Source organism: Mastigoproctus giganteus, chromosome 1, assembly GCF_048544385.1.
Source record: "Mastigoproctus giganteus isolate SK-2022 chromosome 1, ASM4854438v1, whole genome shotgun sequence".
NCBI lineage: Eukaryota > Metazoa > Arthropoda > Arachnida > Uropygi > Thelyphonidae > Mastigoproctus > Mastigoproctus giganteus.
The window spans coordinates 84124875-84146653 of NC_143575.1; the positions used below are offsets into that span (position 1 = coordinate 84124875).

Genomic DNA, 21779 nt, shown 5'->3' on the forward strand with positions numbered 1-21779 from the left:
TACGAAAAACATAAGAAACGAAATATAATAAACACAGATATACTTTTTCACGATACAAACTGTATAATTATAAGCCTTCACGTGGTTTAATCAGTGTTTCTTCACTTCTAATAAATTATCATTATTGCAAATATTTTAATTGATGGTTAAAATAAGGACAATAAGACTAAGGACAATCAACATTTCGGATAATTAAAACCCTACGGCATGTTTATGCACCAATGAAATCTGTCTTTCTGTTCCATTGTGTCCTAACACGCTATTTTCACATTTAATGACTATTTGCCATTGAAGAATCTGCAGCGAGGAAAGTAGTTAAGATAATATGCATATCTCGCTGGTTATCTAGATTTGTTTTCAAGTTTTACTGTCTTAAATGTCCGTTTAGCTTTTGGTTCGAGACTACTGAAAAGTAGATTGTAAGAACCTATCTGCTCGCATTTTATGCTAGGGTAGAGGAGTTATTTTTGAAAGAGGCTATAGCTAAATGTTCTTCCAAAATAGTTTTGCCAGCTGGAAAAAAAAGTGCTTAGCGTTACCCAATATTAAAAAAAAAAAAGTAACTCACTCTTCGTCTCTTCAGCAGTTCACTTCCTGCTCGAGAGGAAATGGATGACGAAAAGGCATCTGTCTGCAGCAGCAGCAGCAACAGGACTCATTCTTTCAGATGGAAACTAAAAAAAAATGCCCTCTTGTTGACTACTTTATTTGCAGTGATCTTAGGGAGTTGCTTAGGATTAGGTCTGAGGGCAGCAAATCCAAGCGAAAAAGTAACGTTGCTTTTGCAATTACCAGGTGATATATTTTTGAGAATTCTCCGCATGGTGGTGCTACCTGTAATGGTGGTTACTATTATTTCGGGTAAGTTCCATAATTTTTATTATTTCTGTTCAGTTTTATTCTTCATTAATTTTCCAGATTCGGTTAATTAGCGTTGATATATTTAATACAAGTTCTGCAATATAAGTAAACTTTATTTCGGTTTTTGTGCATAAATATGCAGTCAGAACAGCCGCAAGGATATATTCCTAATTAAGAAGGATGAAACTACGTTTATCACCATGGGTCTAGCAGTTTTGTCAGAGTGCAAGGCAATGTGGGAAAGGTACGAGTATATTTTAGTACCGATGATGCTAACAGATTAATGATAACCAGTTTCCTGGAGCAGCAACCTTCGTTCAAGGAAATCGTCCATCGTACATTAATGATACTGTTATTAATTGTAACGGTAATACCCTGGTATTAGGTTCAACACGTTGCTGAATCATGGCGGTCAAGGTTATCGTAAGATAAAGTATGTTTTCCACGTGTTAAGGTTATCACTCGCTCACCACATTTAAGATTATTGCTGTTCACCACATATAAGGTTATCGCTCTTTACGTTTCACCACATTTATCTCATTTTATTCATATAACTATTTCAAAAGAAAATATTGGAAAGTTGCTATTTAGACAATCTCACAGCAGGCGTTTGATAAGGCATTATTTCATTACTGTTAAGTAATAAGAAGTGTTAGTAATCCTAGAACGATGATCAGATTGCCATTAAAATGTGTGTGATGCGACTTGTTTTGAATTTTAGCTTTATCAGTCTTCCATATGAATATTCACAAGAGTTCTAAATCTCCATATTTGTTTATGTAGGCCACTAAAAAGTAGCCTTAGATTAGGAACAGATAATTTTATTAATTTCATTTGATTCTGTCAAAATATTATCCCTCCCATATTATTATATCCGCTTAACATTCATAAATATTTATTAAGCGTGTTGTCATGTAACATCTCTGGCACTAGACAAACGTATTTGAATATCCTACAAATTGTCAAGACAAGCCATCCTCCCTCACACCTTTTTATCTTATCGACTTCCGTCACGACGAACGTTGTTAAACACCATGCATGCTTTTGTGTTTTTTGACTGTCTGAATCGAGTTAACTGTTTATTTATATTAAAAAAATCACTTGGGTACTTCGCGAGTGTCAAGGGAGTTCTTAGTTGCTGTGGTTAATGAGAAAACGCAAAAAAAATGAAGAAAAGAGACTTTTATTGTAAACTGTAGAATAAGTGCCATGGTATTTAAAATAAATAAAAATAAAATTGATAATAATAGTAAATAAACTGGGAATAATGTTGCCCTTGAATCGACACAGACATTCCCAATGGAGGCATACATAAGAATTTTAATTCATTTCTGAAATTGGATTCAGATACTTTCGCTGTTGATGTTTCTATCGATGATCAAATTTCGTTTCGCTCCCTGGCTAGAGAGCATTCTTCGAGTATATCATTTTGTTTCAACTTATAACAAGCCATCATTTTATTTCAACTTATTGCCTGAACCCGCGATCCCGAGAGGGTCGCCTAGGAATAAAATCAAACCAAAAATGCCTACGAATTGCAATTTTAGGGATTATGTGTCAGCGGTTTCTTCGGAGATGAACTATCCGAACAAGAATAGTTTGGTGGTGAGGAAGGGGGGGATAAGATGTAACCAAAAATTGTACCTTTGTGCGGGGGGGAGGACAAAAAGTATGTAGAGTAATTTCAAAATGCATGAATCAATCCTAATAAATCACATGGAAAGGAGAAAGCAAGGAACAATTAAAGTCCTATTTGAGAGTCTTATCTGGAAGTGACACGCAACTTTTAATGTTTCGAAATTAGTTGGTTTATCAGTTTGCAATTCATATTTATTGAGTAAAGAGGTACATCACATTCTTGTTTTTGTATGTGGTAGCATTAAAATATTAGTGACTGAACAGCGCACCAGTATCAAATTTGCTGTTCTTGTAAAATAAGGTGCCCATCTTAAACGCTTAAATTGTTATAACAAGCTTACTGTGAGGATTCCTTGAAATGATTTCTTGATTGATTCCTTAATTACGTATACACACTGAAATCACTTAAAAATAAGATATAAAATTTTGATTTAATTGATCATGCCTTTCTAAAACAAAAGCTAATCATGTGATGAATTACTGAGCCTTTTTAAATTGAATTGTGGATTATATCACAGATGGAGTAAACAAAATTAAATTATCTGGTACATTCTACAAGGATATCACATTTCGTACCAGCGACCAAAAGCTCTTCTTTGGGACCACTTTTATTTAACAAGCATTTATAATTTCGTGTTATGTGCAAGGACCTCTATGACCTTACCCGTAGTAACTTTCCCCAAGGCATTAAAATTTTGTTGTAGATGGACGATAATTTTTTTTTTTTCGATCTGTAATAATTTAGACCAATGCCAATCATTACAAATTGCATTAAATGAATTCAACATACTGGTATGCATAAAAATTATTTTAAAATTAATATTGAAAGTGCAATCTATTTACCTTTAAAGATCCAAGAAAGTTAAAGGTCTCACATTTTTTTATATCTGTAATAAAATAATTAATATTTGTAATAAAATAATTAATAGAGCTACCCACATAAAGATTTAGGAATTATATTCACATATAACGGCTCATTTCAAAAACACACCAATTATAGGCCCTCGATTTAATGGACTAATTGGGGGAAGGGGTATCCGCTATTGCGAAAGTCCGTTAAATCGAATGTATTTTAAAAACATATATTAATAACCATCTTACAATGTATTAAAATGCTATTATAATGTATAAGTATGAATAAAATATTATTATAATGTACATTGAGTAATTTATACACGCCACTAAAACATCTGTTAAAAATATAAAAATAAATTTAAGACAGGAATCAAACTTTATCTTAATTAAACATGTCAAAAACTATACAATATAACTAATGGAGTGTTTCCACTGCTTTTTTGTTATTATTTTTTTTCTTAAAGCTCACATAAAGTTGTTTTCAATGTGAACATTAGTTTTTTCATTTAAATACATTTCAGAGGGGAAAAATACTTTAAAATTCTTAAACTCCATTGAATAAAAACTTACAAAAAACGTTAAAAAAAGATATTCAATATTAATATTAACTTAAATGAAAGAATCACAATTTTAAAAGTCAGAAACAACTGTCATATGGAGGGAGAGGTGTTAATTCCTTGTAGAGGGTTCTGGTGAAACAGGTCCAGTTGATGAAGTGGTCTTGAAGAAATCATCAGCTTCAGTTGCCTACACCTTGGTGCTGCTTCCTTATTACTGTAGATTGAAATTATCTAAAATGTTCGTAATAAGGGTCTGATGATGATTCAATATAATGTATAATGTCATCCATATGTTGTCTTATAACAGACAATTTAGGATGAGGTGCAACTAATTCTTCGTCTTTGTCATCTTCCTCTTGTTCTCCATGAAGAACATTTTCCACAATCTCTCCCTCAGAAAAAAATTGATAGCCCGGATCACCTTCATCATTTTCGAGCCACTTCCACATCATTCTCAGTTGCATTTTTGTTGCCAGCCCTCAGAAGAGTGTCCCGAAAATTAGACGCCTCAACTCCCTCAAAGTCCATTTCAGGTTCTACGGCGTATACCAACTCCTTCCAAGCATTGGCCACAGTAGTATTCTTCATATCTTTCCACGCAGCTGCTAAGTTAAAGAAAGCAGATCTGATGTTGTATGCATGTAAATTTTGCGTGTCCTGGTGCATCTTGTATCTTCTTCTGTATCTTCTGTTTCTTCCAAAACAACCATCACCTCTTTCAAAAACTTATTCTTATACAATTTCTTAGATGCAACGATTACACCCTGATCCATCGGCTGTATCAGTGAAGCAGTGTTAGGAGGTAGAAAAACAATTTAATTCTCCCATCCCTGCTAACTTACCTCTCAGCATTAGGGTGAGAAGGTGCATTATCTAGCAGTAAAACGGCCTTTATTTCATTAGAAGAAATTTTCAGCACATTTGTCTGATAGCGTCGCACATCAGATATAAATAGGGTCTAAATTTTTCCTTTAGGACAGAAATTTTTTGTCCGCTAAATCCGAAGTCCGTTAAATCGGGGTCCCTTAAATCGAGGGCCTACTGTATATCACAAGCATATAAAAACTAGGTTAAGAGACTAGTTGCAGGATTGCATAATTTTGAACTAGCCAAAATTTTATTCTATCTAATCCTTCCTACATTAAAATTTGCTTGACCATAATCTGCATTCTACGGCTTAAAAGAAAAGGTTGAAAAAAAAAATACAAACTGGAGTGACAAAATATGTTGAAAGAGGACTATATTTATCTGCATAAGCAGCTTATACTATTTACTTAAATAGAGCCTCAAACCTCTTTCAACCAAAAGGCGAAAGAGACTCAACTCAACTCCAGGGACTCAACTTGATCAATAAAATAATCAATAGCACCCTTAATCATGGGTTATTATTTTATATAGCAATTAAAGTTCCATAGCATCACACACGCAGACATACTTAATTTTAAATAAATTTTAGAACAGAGTATGGACGACTTTTCCCGTTTAATTATTTGCATGCGCTAATAAACCATTATGATCTCGATCCTTTTGTCAGCTCAACTCCATTCCGAATTCAGGTAAAGGCCACTGTATTCGATCCGTAAAACTATAGAAAGCCTCATTGCACGAACCTAATTGTTTAAAAACAAATATTTTAAAAATTAATTTCTGATTTATTTAATTTTATAATTTTTAAAAATTTCTAAATAACGTATTTCATTATGTACACAATTCTCCTATTTGTTTTATTCTTAATCTGAATTGTAACATTATTTATCAATGAATATTATATTTTCTATATTGTAAATATACCTTTATACATTATAACTGGGTGATTCCTGTTAATAAATAAATAAAATACATGCACACTCAGTGAGAGGCAGATGGACGTAAAAATGACGTAGATTCCTTCAAAAGAGGTGTAATATTGGCACATAAGGGCATGTCCATTCGCCAGTGGAAATAGTACACCCAAAATCAACTGTCCCGAGCCAGCTATATCACCATTAATGAATTAATGACTTCAAGGGCTTGCCAAAAGTTGAAACAGATAATGAGGAAATCATAAAGTACCATTAAGCAAAGCTGTACGCATCAGTTTGTCACCTAAGAAAGTTGAAGCAATGGATATTACAGCATGTGGAAAGATGAAAAGTTGTTATTTTTATTAATAAAATCAGAACACGTTTCATTACAGCACGTCTGGGCACAAAAAAATGTAAAGGAAAATAATTTCATTGATTACTAAGTTTAAAATATATTACTGCACCTTTTGCGGTTGGTGGATATATGTTTCATATGCCCTTGTTTCAAAATCGGAAAAGTAATCGTCACCAAAAAACAAAAAGAGGACTAATAGGCACTGCTGTGTTAAACTGTGCCCAAACATGCTTTCTATCAAAACAGAAAGTGTGTCCAAAGGTATTCTCTTTTCTGGTTCATTTGTTGTCAGTTTTGATGGAAGGTGCCCCGAAAACTATCGCTGCAGATGAATAACGCTACCTAGTCGGGGCGTCAAGTGGACGCATCTTGTTATGGCGTATGCTCAAAAATGATCTCAATGAGACTGCATTGCATTCTGGATAAGGTCATTTCATTTAGTGTCTTCACTAAATGTTGAAGACCAACGCATACCAGAAACTGAACTACTACAAAAGAACTGTTCGTTGAAACGCTTCATCAATTGAGCGATGCAATAAGAAAAAAAGATTATACAAATGGACTTAACTGCATTTTTCTTCATGATAATGCGTCTACGTCCATGCGTCCATTTTGGGTTCAAAATGGACTTAATAAGCCAACGCATTGTCATAGCACCTCACTAAATATGCTTTGTTTTTTTCCCTTTGGTTTCAAGAGCAAAATGAATTTTCACAAGCGTGAAAATTTCTGGCTATATTCAAGAAAAATCATACCTTGGAAAAATCATCAAACATGGATGTCGACTAAATTTCTTTTTCTTTTTTGGAAGAAAAGAGCAAATACCGATCTGTCTGTTCGGTAGTTAAAGGTGTGTGAAATAATATCGAAAGTGAAGAAGTAATTAAGAATGCATAGCTTATAAATGGTAACAGATGATCTGTAATATAATTCCTTAAAAGTTTAAAAAATTATCATTTATTTATTTATTTTAATCAATTTGAAGTACACACTTTCTATAATTATACTACTGTATTCATAATTTGGTTCTATATTCTCTTTTAAAATTACTAATATAATTGAATGATTGCTAATAAGAATTATTTTAATGATGGTCGGGAAAATTAACATTAATTTACATACTGTGAAGTGGTCATTAAAGTCTAGGGAAGTTAGGTCTCCCTACCCCCCCATTTCATATACTCCATATCATGAAAATAAATTTTTCTCTGGATGAAAACCACCCAGAATCTTTAACGTATCTTCAGAAGTAAAATGAAAAGGTGGAACACGTTCCAGGTACCTAATGACAAGACTCAAGAACGAAATATTCATTTATTATAGTGTCAGGAATAATATTTCGCCAAGAACACACGTCACTACCTCTCATGCGTGCCTTGTTGTAATCAAGTTGTGCTTTCATCTCTGTTTCAAAAAAGACCCAAGTAGAAACACTAGAAGCCCGACTTTCTTTCCTGGATCTTTGCCGTTAGTAAGTACAGCTTTCCAAGCGCGAAAAATGTAAAGAGAGCCACAGCGAGTAACCTTAAAAGGCTCGAGAACCTTATATTATTTTTCTATTAATAAATAAGATTTTTATTTTTTATTGAATACGTAAATAAGATTTATAAACTCTGCTATGCTGATCAATAAACTATGCTATTTAAATCCAGCAACTTACAAACTTCCATCAGAGGCTTTGTTTTAACTACGTTTAACCTGCTTATTAATAATAATTCGAGGTAATATACATCATGAAGGGTCATCTTGGTTATAAAGATACCATATTGCGAAAATATTCTGATAGTAAAGGTTTTAATAGCAAATACTAATAACCCGTTAAAGAACGAAGACAAGAAATGTATGGGAAATCCTCAACTTTCCTGTAAAATTCAAATACTGTTTATAAGTTGATCTAACAGGTTGTGATCTTTTTGGTCTCCTTGTTAAATCAGTTATCGAAAGTGGTTGGCTATTAAAATCACTGCAAATCCAGTTGCTATTTGCGAGTTTTATTCCCCCCAATTTCTTGTTAATACAAAGTATTAGTTTGGCCATGAATTTTTCTAGTTCATATTTCTTTGCCGATCTATTTAGGGTGTCAGAGCCTTGCGGGGTATTACTACTGTACATTATTTAAATATCTAGCGTTAACTTGAAAATGTACTTTTTATGCTAACTACAAAACATTATAAAGGACTGATCTTAAACGTCTCAACTGCTGACAGTGGTGGATTAAAAACTCTGGGATCATGGCGCAAAAATATTTAGCGGCCCTACAGTAAGGTTGTGGGAGGCCCTGGAGTAATACCAAATGCATTGATCCAGAGGTCTCTTGCTCTCTTGGAGCCTCTAGAATCACTGCACAACGGTAAATCCCACCATAGCTGCTAAAGGAGGGAATCTGATTAACATTGTCGATTCATGACATTTTGGAAACATGCTCTGCTCCACAAATACGATTCCAGTGCATCCAAAAGAAGGACACGTCATAAAGGATCATCTTGGTTATTTGAAATATAAAGAGGTAGCCTACATGATAGGTGGTGGTTGCGTGATTATTTTCTTCCCTGTGAACGATTCCAAATTAAGAACAGCATAAACCGAATCATCGAGATTTGTAAATTGGTCATTCAGAATTTAAGCCGCGTATATTAGAATACAGATGTAAAGGAAACTCCTCCAGCCATTTTTGAGCTGCTAAATATAAATTGTCTGTAGCTTAAGAATAATTAAGATAATTGTACATTTTTATGTTTTTTTTCTTTTCTTCGAGAAGAAAAATCTACTTTTGAAGAAGAAATTATTTTTGTTTCCTGGTAGGCACTTCGAATCTAAGTGGTAAGATTGAAGGCAGGGTAACAGTCATTGCTTTTTCATATTTTTTCGCAACTACGTGTTTGGCAGCATTGATTGGTCTAGTTTTTGTGGTACAGATTCAGCCAGGCAAAGCAAATATTAAGAATTCAATCAGACAAGAACCAGAAATATCGAAACATGTTCGCATCCTGGACACAGTTCTGGATCTCTTCAGGTAATGTACATCATATAATAATTTTACAGCTTTCGAAGCTAATGTTTATATTTAATTTTTTTATTAAATTTTTCTTAGTTTGTAAATTAACTTGTTACTTGAAGCATTATTCTTTGAATTGTAAATAAGTCTGTTCAAAAGCCAGTGACCATATTAATTTTATACATTCTTATAATAAGTTTGTCAACGTAGTTAATAAGGAAGCATTATCCAGCACCCAAAAAAGTGGATTTTCACAAATATCTGGGATTTTCGACAAGAATCTCCTTTTCCTGTCACTATACACATGTGGTGGAAAAATCTTCAGAGAGTAAAATGGCTGATCAACCAAGAAACAATTGCAATATGAAACACTAAAATCATTACGAAACATATATAGCGATGCATCTATCTCCTCTTAACGTATATGGAGCAGAAATATGATCAGAGATCCACAAGCCACATATAGAAAATTCCTTTTCCTTGAATTCTGGATTCTCAGATGGTTAAACCGCAAATCAGGAGTTCATTCGCTATATCCAGGCAGCAAAAATATCAGAACCTCAAACCCTAGCATATCCACTCATAAAATAAGCGAAAATATCTCTTCTGCCCAATTACTCTCAGAAATGGCTGTTTTCTCCCAAATCACAACCACAGTCACCGTAGCTCTGCCTAGACAGAACATAAACCAAGCAATGCTACAACTCTAAATTCAAAAGATTCCAATAAATGTACCAATATTCCGAAACTCTATACTTCATCTAATTAATCAACACAGAAACAACTGTCACAACGCTGGCAAATCCTGTAGAAATTGAAGTAGTTAATCTGATTCAAAGCAGCTGAAAGCTTCATCACTCCAAGTCCTGCCAGAGAAGCGTCCCCTTAATCGTAATTTCCAGCACCAACCAACAACTCTATACATGAACTTTCGTTCATTAATCAATATTTAACTGAATTGTACCAGATATTACGTAAATATATGTCTAAATCCTGTGTATAAAATATTGTCTTCAAATAGAAATAAGGTACTAAAGATCGCACATTTGTTAATCCATGTTTCTAAAATTGTTGTCGCTTACAGCATATATAAATTTGTTAATTACACTCCCTATCCCACAAAGCCACGATGGAACTGCCTATATTTTTAGCGATAAATGATTATTTATTTATTTATCACAGGACGAAATTCTCTTACGTCCATTATAGCAATATAAAATCATGGGTCCCTTAAATACATAAAGAGTAAACCTATTCCTTTCCTTGTCATATGTTTTTCTACTCTTAAACATTTTATTTTGTATAATATGAGACAATGATATTTGAAGTTCTGAACCTTGTGATAGGCGTGTATTTGAGGGAGAGAGAGAGAGAGAGAGAGAGAGAGAGAGAGAGAGAGAGAGAGAGAGAGAGAGAGAGAGAGAGAGAGAGAATAGGGTAGTATTAATAAAGGATTTATTTCTGTTCGCGTTTCAGAAAATCGTAGAGTACTACTACACATGAAATCTCTTTCATCACATTTCTTGGTAAATGGATAAATAATGAAATTTTCCATTTTTTGTATTCTCTGGAACATTACCCGAGTCCGTAGTAGCCTTGCCTATGTAATAATGGTTGCCAGCTGGCTTTCCGCCAAAGGAGTCAAACTTAGAGAAGTCGAACTTTGGTCCATTCAACCTTTCGCACTGCGCAATAGGTATAATCTTGAATTAAGTACATGTTATAAATCCATTCATAAATTTTACAAATTGCAGTCAATATCTGAGTGGAAAAGTTCTTGTGCATGATAAAGAAAATTGTAATCTCCCTCTCTCTCTCTAAAGGATAATAGTCATCAATTTACAGAGTGAAGTACTGGCTCGCATCCAACAAGTTAATTTACACTACTGTTCATCAGTTTACCCATATAATATATTTCATACGCATTTGGAATTTTAAAGAAAAGTAGATGATACTACACCGTTATCATTATTTCCTTTTAGCAAAAGATTGGTCCTGTTCTTAAAGTGCTTCTAAGTGCTAAAGAACCTATTTTATTAGCCTGTTGAAAGCGGGCCAAATTCCAAAGCCGATTTTATTATTTATTTATAAATTTAATGAAGGCTGGTTGGTTAACTCCTGCTCAACCCAATAGACAGAAGATGTGCATCATCAAGGCTACTTACAGGTACATGTGAATCTTAAAGCTAACAATACAAATTCAAAGTACAATCATGAAATAAAATTACCTCGAGTATGTGAAGTAAGTTCTCAAAGGTTGCTTCATATACAGAATACACAATCCAGAAGCCGATTGCTAAGGATTATTAAGTCTGTGAACCGGGATTCGAAAGTCGATTGCTATGTCCATGAATCCCGAGAGTGGATCCCACAAGAGGTGCACTACAATTACATGTGGTCATTCATTATCGTAGCATGTTTCAGCTAGTATTTGCTATCTAAACGGTCTTCACAGAAATTTTCAACATCTATGTTTGAAGATACAACAACCAGGGGAAAATGTGAATTAGACTTGCAAAATTTCGAAGATCGCTTCTCAGTGGAAGATGATTATTTTTACAGTATCTAACCACCCCCCCCCCCAACTTAGTAAAGAGCATCGACTAGCTATCATACATCTGGTGCATCTACGACCTAAAATGAATTATATAAAGTTTCCTGGCCGTTGTTTTTTTGCTTTCAGGATGAGGTTGAGGTAGTTGGTGAAAAGGATGGATCTTGAAATGACAAATTATTTCCATGAGATCTGTTAAGCCAATGGAGAATTTAATATCGCGTATTCGATACCGAGATATTTATTCAGGTATGACATTGGTTCAAAGAGTCGATGACAGAGTCATATAGCGGAATTGATATCAAGAACCTCAGAATGCATTTGTTGTGCGATAAACTTGGTTTACCATAGTACTATCACTTGACTTCATATTTTTGCTTCATTTCTGGTCTTCCTTTTTGTGAATGCTAACTTGCAGATTTTCCTGGCAAGACCAATGATGTGAAGATACTTTTACAGGAGTTGCAGTTATTTAGCACACTATTGAATGACAGAGGATAAATAAGCAAGCTCCTTCGAATTATTAAAAACCTTTTCTTGTCAGTATAAGAGGTGAATTCCTTCATTTGAATAGGGAGGGCTCTGACACCAAAGCAATCTTGCTAACAGGTCTTGTCCTTGCACGGAGTCCTTGGGGAAAATTGTTTGTTCGTTTTGTATCGAAACAAATAAGCCCGCAAGGCTCTGTGTACCGCTATAAAATTTCGTGCATTTTTTGTGGTGGTTTCCTGTTTCCAGGAGTAAAACAATGATGTGGGGTGGGAGGAAGGAATCCCATGAAGACTCTTTACTTCTTTACAGGATTCTAAACAAGGTCTTTACAAACAGATGGAAGGAAAGTAATTGTAACCATCGTAATACCCGCGAAGGTCCTGCAGCTATTAATGTCACATTGAATGTTACTGTGAGGTTGAATTTTACCCTTCAGAATAATTGTAATTATTATAAAACAGTTAAATTACATAAGTTACATATAGTAGTTAAATACTTGTGAATATTAATGAGCGTTGGTAATGCAGATTGTTTCTTGCTGATTTTTAATATCTACAAAGATTGACTATTAACTATTACTAATTGACTATTATTAATTGACTATTAACTATTACTATTTTAAATCAGAGAGTCTTATAATGGGGGATTTTAATTTCTCAGATATTGACTGGAATTTGGGGCTGGTCACACTAGCAAGGCTTTTGTGGATTTATTGGATGATTGTTTTCTACATCAGCATGTTCGGGAGGCAACTAGAGAGAGTAATACTCTTGATTTGATTATCAGTAGTGATTCTTCATGCATTAAGAATCTGCAGATAAATGAACCACTAGGTGGCAGTGATCACAGTGTTCTGAAGTGGGAGTTACTCAAAGAGGTAACTACCATTATGGGTAAAGGGAAGGGGTATTGCTTTCGTAAAGGCGACTACGATGGACTGAGACAGTATTTAAATTCTATACAGTGGGATCAACTGATGATGTTACCAACAGCAAATTCAAAATGGGAAGCAGTCAAAGAACTTATCTTGCAAGCTACTAGGCTTTACATACCAACTAAGAAATATTGTTCAAGGTTTAGGCCTAAATGGATGTCAGATGAACTAATGAGGCATATGGCAGGGAAGAAAAATGCATGGGATACATACAAATTAACACGTGACACAGAAGCCTATGATAGATACAAGTTGATCTGTAACCAAGTTACAAAGGAGGTTAGGCAGGCGAAGGCAGATTACGAGAGATCCTTGGCAAGGGATGCGAAGAAAAACAGCAAAGAATTCTTTACTTATGTAAACTCTAGAAGGAAGGGGATGAATCAGATTGGTCCACTTGATATCGATGGGTCAACTGTTGATGACCCTGCTCAGGTAGCTAACAAACTAAATGAATATTTTGCATCGACATTCACACATGAAGAGTTATTCAGCGAGGGGAATGCCAGAGGTGTATTCAACTCTAGCAGTAAGCTAGAGAATCTTGTAATAACTGAGAGTAAAGTGGAGGAGAAATTGTTGAAGATAAACACAAGAAAGGCACCTGGGGTGGATGGGATCTATCCAGTTATATTAAAGGAGGCAGCAGAGGAAGTAAGCAAACCCTTAGCCATAATTATGAGAGCTTCCTTGGACTCAGGGGAGGTACCCACAGACTGGAGATGTGCAAATGTGACCCCAATTCACAAGGGAGGATCAAAGGCTGACACAAGTAATTATAGACCTGTGAGTTTAACTTCTGTTCCCGGAAAATTAATGGAGGCACTGGTTAAAGAAGCACTGCAGGATCATCTTCACAAGACTTCAGTTATAGCTCGGACACAGCATGGTTTTGTTAAGGGGAAGTCTTGCCTGACCAATTTGATTGGATACTATAATGCAGTCACAAAAGAACTGGATGCAGGGAATAACTTTGATATTATATACTTGGATCTTAGAAAGGCTTTTGATACTGTTTCACCTGGAAGACTGCTGAACAAATTGGAGCAGTGTGGCATTGGAGGCAAATTGCTGCTATGGATAAAGGGGTGGTTGAGGGAGAGAAGACAGAGAGTGGTAATCAATGGACACTGCTCATCGTGGATTAATGTTATTAGTGGAGTCCCTCAGGGTTCAGTATTGGGTCCTTTATTGTTTTCTGTATTTATAAATGATATTGATGATGTTATATCAAGCTTAATGTCCAAGTTTGCAGACGATACGAAGGTTGGCAGGGTTTTCAAGGACACTACTGATACTATGCTGCTGCAACAGGATCTGGAAAGGTTGAGCAGATGGGCTTCGAGGTGGCAAATGAAGTTTAACATTGACAAATGTAAAGTACTACATATGGGAAACAGCATCCTCAGAGCAACGTATCAACCTGTGGTACTACACTGACAGTGGTAGAGAATGAAAGGGACCTGGGGGTGGTTGTGCAGGCAGACATGAAGTTCTCTGAGCAGTGCAGACGGGCTGCAAGAGTAGCTGATGGTGTATTGTCAATGATATATATGAATTTTTCTAGCAGGGATAAGGAGGTGATTATTCCCTTGTATAAGGCAATGGTCAGGCCACACGTAGAGTACTGTATACAGGTCCGGAGGCCTCATTTCAAGAAGGATGTAGAGCTGCTGGAACGAGTACAGAGAAGGGCAACAAGATTAGTGAATGGAACAAAGGGGTGCTCTTACGAAGAAAGGCTTAAGTTTTGCAAATTACAGTGTCTGGAGACTAGACACCAGCGAGGTGATCTGATAGAGGTGCACAAAGCTTTGAATGGTTTGAGCATGCTCAATGCTGATGGGATTCTTCCTCTAGCTCAGAATAATCACCTGAGAGGGCATACATTCAAATTGAGGAAAGACAGATGTTGGATAGATGTGCGGAAATTTGCCTTTAGCCAGCGGGTGGTTGGTAGGTGGAACAGACTTCCATCCCTTGTCGTGGAAGTTGATAGCCTAAATAAGTTTAAGGCTCAGCTGGACAGGTATTTCGAACGAACAGAGGGGTGAAGTGGAAGTGGTTATTTTTTATTTATTTATTTTACTTTTTTTTTTTTTTTGGCTGATGCTGCATAAGCTTGCTTTCTTGCATCAAATGCCTCTACTAATGCTAATGCTAATTTCTGTTTATTGAACAATCGCTCTTATACGTCATATTTATCTAGGAGAGTATAACCCTTGTATTAATCAGTGCTTTATAAAAATAACAACCATACAGGGTGTTTCAGTTAAACGTTTCAGAACTTCTAAGGGGGGTAGGGTACATCCTGACAACTCGAAATCATATAGCAATGTGGGGTCGCAAATTCTTTCCTGAAGCGGTGTTGTACACAGAAGCACCATAAAGAAAAGAGACCGTAAGTGAGAAATCGTTTTAATAATACACGAAAAGAAGCAAAAGGTACATGGATTAAAGTAAGTGTTCGAAGTTTCTTCCACGGACTACAATGCACGCCTCACATCTCCGACGCATGGACATCCGAACATTCTGGAATACTCCAGGCGAATTTCGAATTTCTTCGGCAGCTACTGCGATTCTTGCAACCAGCTCCTCAGCATTGTCAACAGGGGTGTCATAAACTAGCGATTTCATATGACCCCAGAAATAAAAATCAAGACATGATAGGTCGGGTGACCGAGCAGGCCAACGCACGGGATCACCACGTCCGATCCACTGTTGACCAAATGTGACATCCAGGTAGTTACAAACATCTCCGCTATAATGGACTGGGGCTCCATTGTGTTGGAACCACATTGTCTGTTGCGTCGATGCAGAAATCTGTTCATCTCTCAAAAGTTGTGGCAATACTTGCTGCAGAAAGATCAAGCAGATAGGTCCGGTTAGACGACGGTAACAGGTAAGGTAACAGGTAAGGTCCGATGAGGTGATCTCCCATAATACCGGCCCATACATTGACCGAAAATCGAATCTGTGCTGCACGACGTCGTATTGCATGCGGGTTCTCGACCGCCCAGATATGGTCGTTATGCGTGTTGAAAATTCCTTCCCTTGTGAAGGAATTTTCACGGTCATATGAAATCGCTAGTTTATGACACCCCTGTTGACAATGCTGAGGAGCTGTTTTAAGAGCTTTATTTATCTACAGTTTTTTAAGAGCCTTAGACAATCTTCTATACACATAGAATCCTAAAGAGTTTATAGGATTATAGATTATTTTGTTGTCCTTACTTTTTAGTTTATTATCGTTCTTGCTTCTTCATTAAATTTGGGGCGTGGTATATATTTCAGCCACAACAAGATTTCTGCAGGCCTTGTTAAGACACCACCCGATCGGGTTAATTTTTGAGTCTCCAAAATTTTTCAGCGTATTAGAAGGAAAGAGCCACTTTAGTAACTTTGTGTTCTGGTGAGCACCACATAAATTATTAGGGTAGTTTTGCATTCTTTCGGGACTTGGTGTATTCGAAAATTCTGATTGGACAAAGTCCTGAACTGTATGCCACAAGTTGAGAAACAGAGAAGCTGTTATGGGTGGTGATCGGTTCAGTCAACATGCTATTGCGTTGAGTTATTGTGTGCACGAAGTACAGAATTCTGATGAGAGTTTCCATCAAGTGTAGTGACTTAATGTTCCATGAAGGACAGGGTTTCCGACAGGGAAACTCATAGTGAAAGCAGTGAGCTAATGTAGATAAAGTAGAAAGGCCTTCTCAAGGAATTTGAGGACTATTGGAAGGCAGCTGTGTTCAGTAGTTTGATGCTTGGCCAAACACTACCCTCGTACGGTATTTAAAACATTCCTTTCATACCCACGTGATGCTTCTGGTTGACATGGTCTCTTTGAGATGTTTCATTCTTCTTGCATCATGGTAAGCCTTCTGAATCTGAGGAATAGAGAGTTGATAATTCAATGGTTAGCCCATTAATTCCAATTCCAGTAGACGTTATTTTTTTGATGAACAACCCTTTTTTTTCTTATTGTGTGAATAATAAGAAAAAAAGTTAAGTCTCAACCCGTTATTTACACAATAGATGAACTGAACGACGATGTGGCTATCTTTCTTCTCAGGTTGCAAGATCTTCGGAAATCACCATAGTATATACTATACTATAAAAGATCTGATTTACCAGTGACTGATATCATGAAAGTGATGTCCTTTGTGACCGATGAATTAAAAATTTAACTACGTGAAGAATTATTATATTATCACGAAAAATGTTTTACTTTTGGTTACTTTTAATGTTTTAAAATGTTTTCATGTCTTTAAAAAAACAAGTTGATTTATTTTATGCATATTTGAATGCATATTTTAATTTTGTTAATAATCGCTTTCATTGTCACTGTTATGTGCATTCATTGCCGAAATTAGAAACCTTAAAAAAATTAGAAACCTTTATTCAGAATCTATTAGGGCAAACTTTTACCCGAATTACAGTGTCTACACGGCATGGTTTCCACAATGTGTCTGATGGAGCCCTAGATTTGGCCCTACTTCCATCAGGATATTTGTTGTTATTATTATTATTAGTAGAAGTAGTAGTGGCATGTGATGCAAGAAAGCAAGTGAATGAGCTTATACAGCATCAGCAAAAAAAAAAAAAAAAAAAAAAAATCTCACCATTCCCTCCAAATGCCTGTCCAGTTCCTCCTTAAATTTATTCAACCTATCAACTTCCACAACGACGGATGGAAGTTTGTTCCAGCAATTAACCACCCGCTGGCTAAAGGCAAATTTCTGCACATCTATTCTACATCTGTTCTTCCTCAATTTCAATTTATGCCCCCTTAGGTTCGTAATCTGAACAAGTAGAAGGATCCCATCAGAATTCAGCGTGCCCAACCCATTCAAAGCCTAATATACCTCAATCAGATCACCGCGCAGGTGCCTAGTCTCCAGCCATTGCAATTTGCAGAACTTAAGCGTCTCTTGGTAAGAGGATCCCTTCATTCCCCTGACCAATCTTGTTGCCCTTCTCTGTACACGCTCAAGTAAATCTACATCCTTCCTAAAATGAGGCCTCCAGACCTGTACGCAGTACTCAAGGCGTGACCTGACCATTGCCTTATACAGAGGGACAATCACCTCCTTCTCCCTGCTAGAAAAATTCCTATATATCATTGACAAAACCCCACGGCCTGCCCTGGAAACTTGTCTGCATTGCACAGAAAACTTCATATCTGACTGCACAATTACTCCCAGGTCTTTTTCATTTTCTACCACCTTAAGTGTAGTACCACACAGTTGGTACGTTTCTCTGGGGTTACTTCTACCCATATGCAGTACTTTGCATTTGTCAAGGTTAAACTTCAGTTGCCACTTCTTAGCCCATCTGCCCAAATTTTCTAGATCCTGTTGCAGTAGAACACTGCCATTACTGTCATTAAGCACCCTGCCAACCTTTGTATCATCTGCAAACTTCGACATTAAGCCTGATATACCTTCATCAATATCATTGATAAATATACAAAACAACAGTGGACCCAGCACCGAACCCTGTGGGACTCCACTAATAACATTAGTCCACGAAGAGCAGCACCCATTGATTACCACCCGCTGTCTTCTCCCACTTAACCATCCTTTTATCCATTGTAGCAACTTACCCTTAATACCATTTTGCTCCAATTTGTACAATAGTCTTCCATGCGCAAGAGTGTCAAAAGCTTTCCTGAAATCCAAATATATGATATCAAAATTATTTTTTGCATCCAGTTCCTTTGTAACCACATCATAATATCCTATCAAATTTGTAAGACAAGACTTTCCCTTAACAAGCTCATGCTTTGTCTGAATTATTGCTGCAGTCTTGTCTAGATGATCCTGCAATGCATCTTTAACCAGTGACTCCATTATTTTACCCGGAACAGAAGTTAAACTAACTGGTCTGTAATTACTCGTGTCACCCTTCGATCCCCCTTTGTGAATTGGGGATACATTTGCACATCTCCAGTCCGTGGGAACCTCCCCTGAGTCCAAGGATGCTCTCAGAATTATGGCTAAGGGTTTGCTTAGTTGCTTTGCTGCCTCCTTTAATATAACTGGATAGATCCCATCCACTCCAGGTGCTTTTCTTATGTTTAACTTCAACAATTTCTCCCCCACTTTGCTCTCAGTTATTACAAAATCATTAAGTATCCTGCTACAATTTGATAACCTTCTGCCATTTTCAAACCTTAATAATTCCTCACGTGTGAATGTAGATGCAAAATACTCATTTAGTTTGTTTGTTATCTGAGCAGGATCATCAACAGTCGAACCATCGATGTCAAGTGGACCAATCAGATTCATCCCCTTCCTTTTAGAGTTTATATAAGTAAAGAAATCCTTGCTGTTTTTCTTAGCATCTTTTGGAAAGGATTTCTCGTAATTTCCCTTCGCCTGCCTAATCTCCTTTGTGACCTGATTACAGACTAGCTTATATCTGCCATAGGCTTCTGAGTCGCTTGATAATTTATATGCATCCCAGGAATTTTTCTACTCTCTTACGAGTCTCATTAGTTCATTTGATAACCATTTAGGCCTAAACCTTGAGCAATATTTCTTAATAAGTATGAAACGTTTAGTAGCTCCCTCTATTAATTCCTTAAATGCTTCCCACTTAGAATTTACTGTTGGTAACATCGTCAGTTGATCCCACTGTACAGAATTTAAAAACTGTCGGAGAACACTGTACTCACCCTTACGGAAGCAAAAACCCTTTCCTTTACACCTGATGGTAATTATATCTTTAAGTAAATCCCACATCAATACACTGTGATCACTGCCTCCTAGTGGTTCCTTTATCTGCAAATTCTTAATACACGAGTGATCACTGCTCATAACCAGATCAAGAGAATTACCCTCTCTGGTTGCCTCTCGAACATGCTGCTGCAGAAAACAATCATCCATAAATCCACAAAAGTCTTACTAGTGTGCGAGTGACCAAACCACAAGTTCTCTATTTCTCTGTACAATTGTTCATTGTACTCATTCGAGTCATTAGGCCTATAACACACTCCTACTCTTATTTTTGCTTTCGCAGTGCTTATGTCACACCAAATAGACTCAACAGTGCGCTGTTCATCTATATCAAATGGATGCACTTCTTTTGATTTTATGTTTTTCTTAATTAACAGCATAACACCTCCTCCCTTCCTATCCTGTCTATCCTTTCTGTACACATTGTACTCCCACAAATTCCAGTTCAGCATTCCTTATATCTGTGTGACACCACGTCTTAGCTGCTGTATTGCGATCGGTAGAGAACTTCGAAGCCGAACTGTCCTTTCAAAACATGTTTCAGATATTCTCAGTTGGATTCAGGAGTGGAGAATTTGGAGGCAAGGGTAAAAAGTAAAATAAATAAATTTTCTGTTTATACTCTTGTACCACAATTCATTTCAAAATCCTGAGGTCTCCTTCTTGGGGGTATCTTCTTTTTGCCACATTTATTCATTTTAGAGCTGCATTCTCCTTTCGTCTTACACTCATTGTATATTTTTGAGATGATTTCTTACGACACATCAGGGATTTCTTTGTTTGCTCAATTGTTTTCTGGAGCACGTTTAGCTCCTGCTGAACGTGCTCCAGCAATAACACTTTTCTGAAAATCTGGAAGATCACCTGTCTTCCCCATGCCCTAGGAAAGCGTACAGGATTTATCTGATTATCTGATACCAACTTTTGATCATACCACGTGGTAACTAAAATTGCAAACCGTACACTTGTCTATTGACACCAATTAAAAAACGTTTCTAATTTTTTGGCCAGTGAATATACGTTCTAATTAAATAAAGTAAAAACGATATCTTAGGACCTAGATAAACTCGATAAAGCAGCAGAGGAATCAAGCATATTACTTTTTTTCTTTTTCCATCAGCAAGTTAGCTCAATCATGTTAACCAACTATATCAGAGGTTCTTAATCTTTAAGCTGCTATGGATCTTCCATTTTAGTCGATAACACGCGGATCTCTCTCTCTCTCTAAGCGTTTCTCGATGTTGATTACGCAAGGCTGAATTACCTGGGCGCATTATTGCAGTTGTCCCAAGGTCACATGGGTTCGAAGCTACAGGAACACTCTTGGTCCACTAGTCCACTGTGACTGCACTTTAGGGTCTCTAAAAAAATGCCCAACGAAACCCCAGACTACCTAAATCTGACACCGTGTTTAGGTACCAAAGGTATTGATATTGTCTAAAATTTAAATTTTCAATAGAGGAATTGTTACAATCATTTAAACTTTGAACAATTTAGACAATTATGACAGTTTTTCAATGCCGGGTTTCAAGTTTTAACTAGTACAAAAAATAGATCGACTGTTCTTCGCTTTTAACTGCTAGAACACTGTAAAATCAACTCAAAATTTATGTAAGAATTCTAGGGCAGGGAAGGCGAACTGATGGCACTCATAGAAAATATCTGTGCACGCCGCAGGTCATAAATAATTTATATTTATAAAAACAAAAGTATTTTTTACTTGAAGATAAATTTGCTTTACATTTGATGTAAAGAAAATTTGTTTTACTGTAAGTGTGCAGAATTATATAGCAACAAAGTTCCTATTAGAAGCTTTCAAGTGCTGTCACCTTTTTTATAATAAGAACACAGGCTATTTATTAATTTTAGTCAGTTTTTTTTCCTGAGGCACACGAAAATTCTTATTTTTGTTTTCAGCACGCAGTGAGCAAAAGGTTCGCAATCGTTGTCCAAGAGAACCCTCGCTGATGGCAGGTTAGGAAAAGCAACATTAATCCAATTTGTGACT

At 36.3% G+C, this 21779-nt stretch overlaps 1 protein-coding gene across 2 annotated transcripts in view; it reads left to right on the forward strand.

The window, feature by feature from the left end:
• Positions 1-592: 592 nt before the first annotated feature.
• LOC150090950 (excitatory amino acid transporter 2-like) overlaps positions 593-21779 on the forward strand; it is a 40333-nt gene continuing 19146 nt past the window's right edge. For both annotated transcript variants that reach the window (XM_090380794.1, XM_090380800.1), the window contains exons 1-2: positions 593-861; positions 8856-9066. In XM_090380794.1, the coding sequence (XP_090236920.1) occupies positions 609-861; positions 8856-9066 (464 nt within the window). In that variant the 5' untranslated portion in view covers positions 593-608. The remainder of the gene's footprint in view (positions 862-8855; positions 9067-21779) is intronic.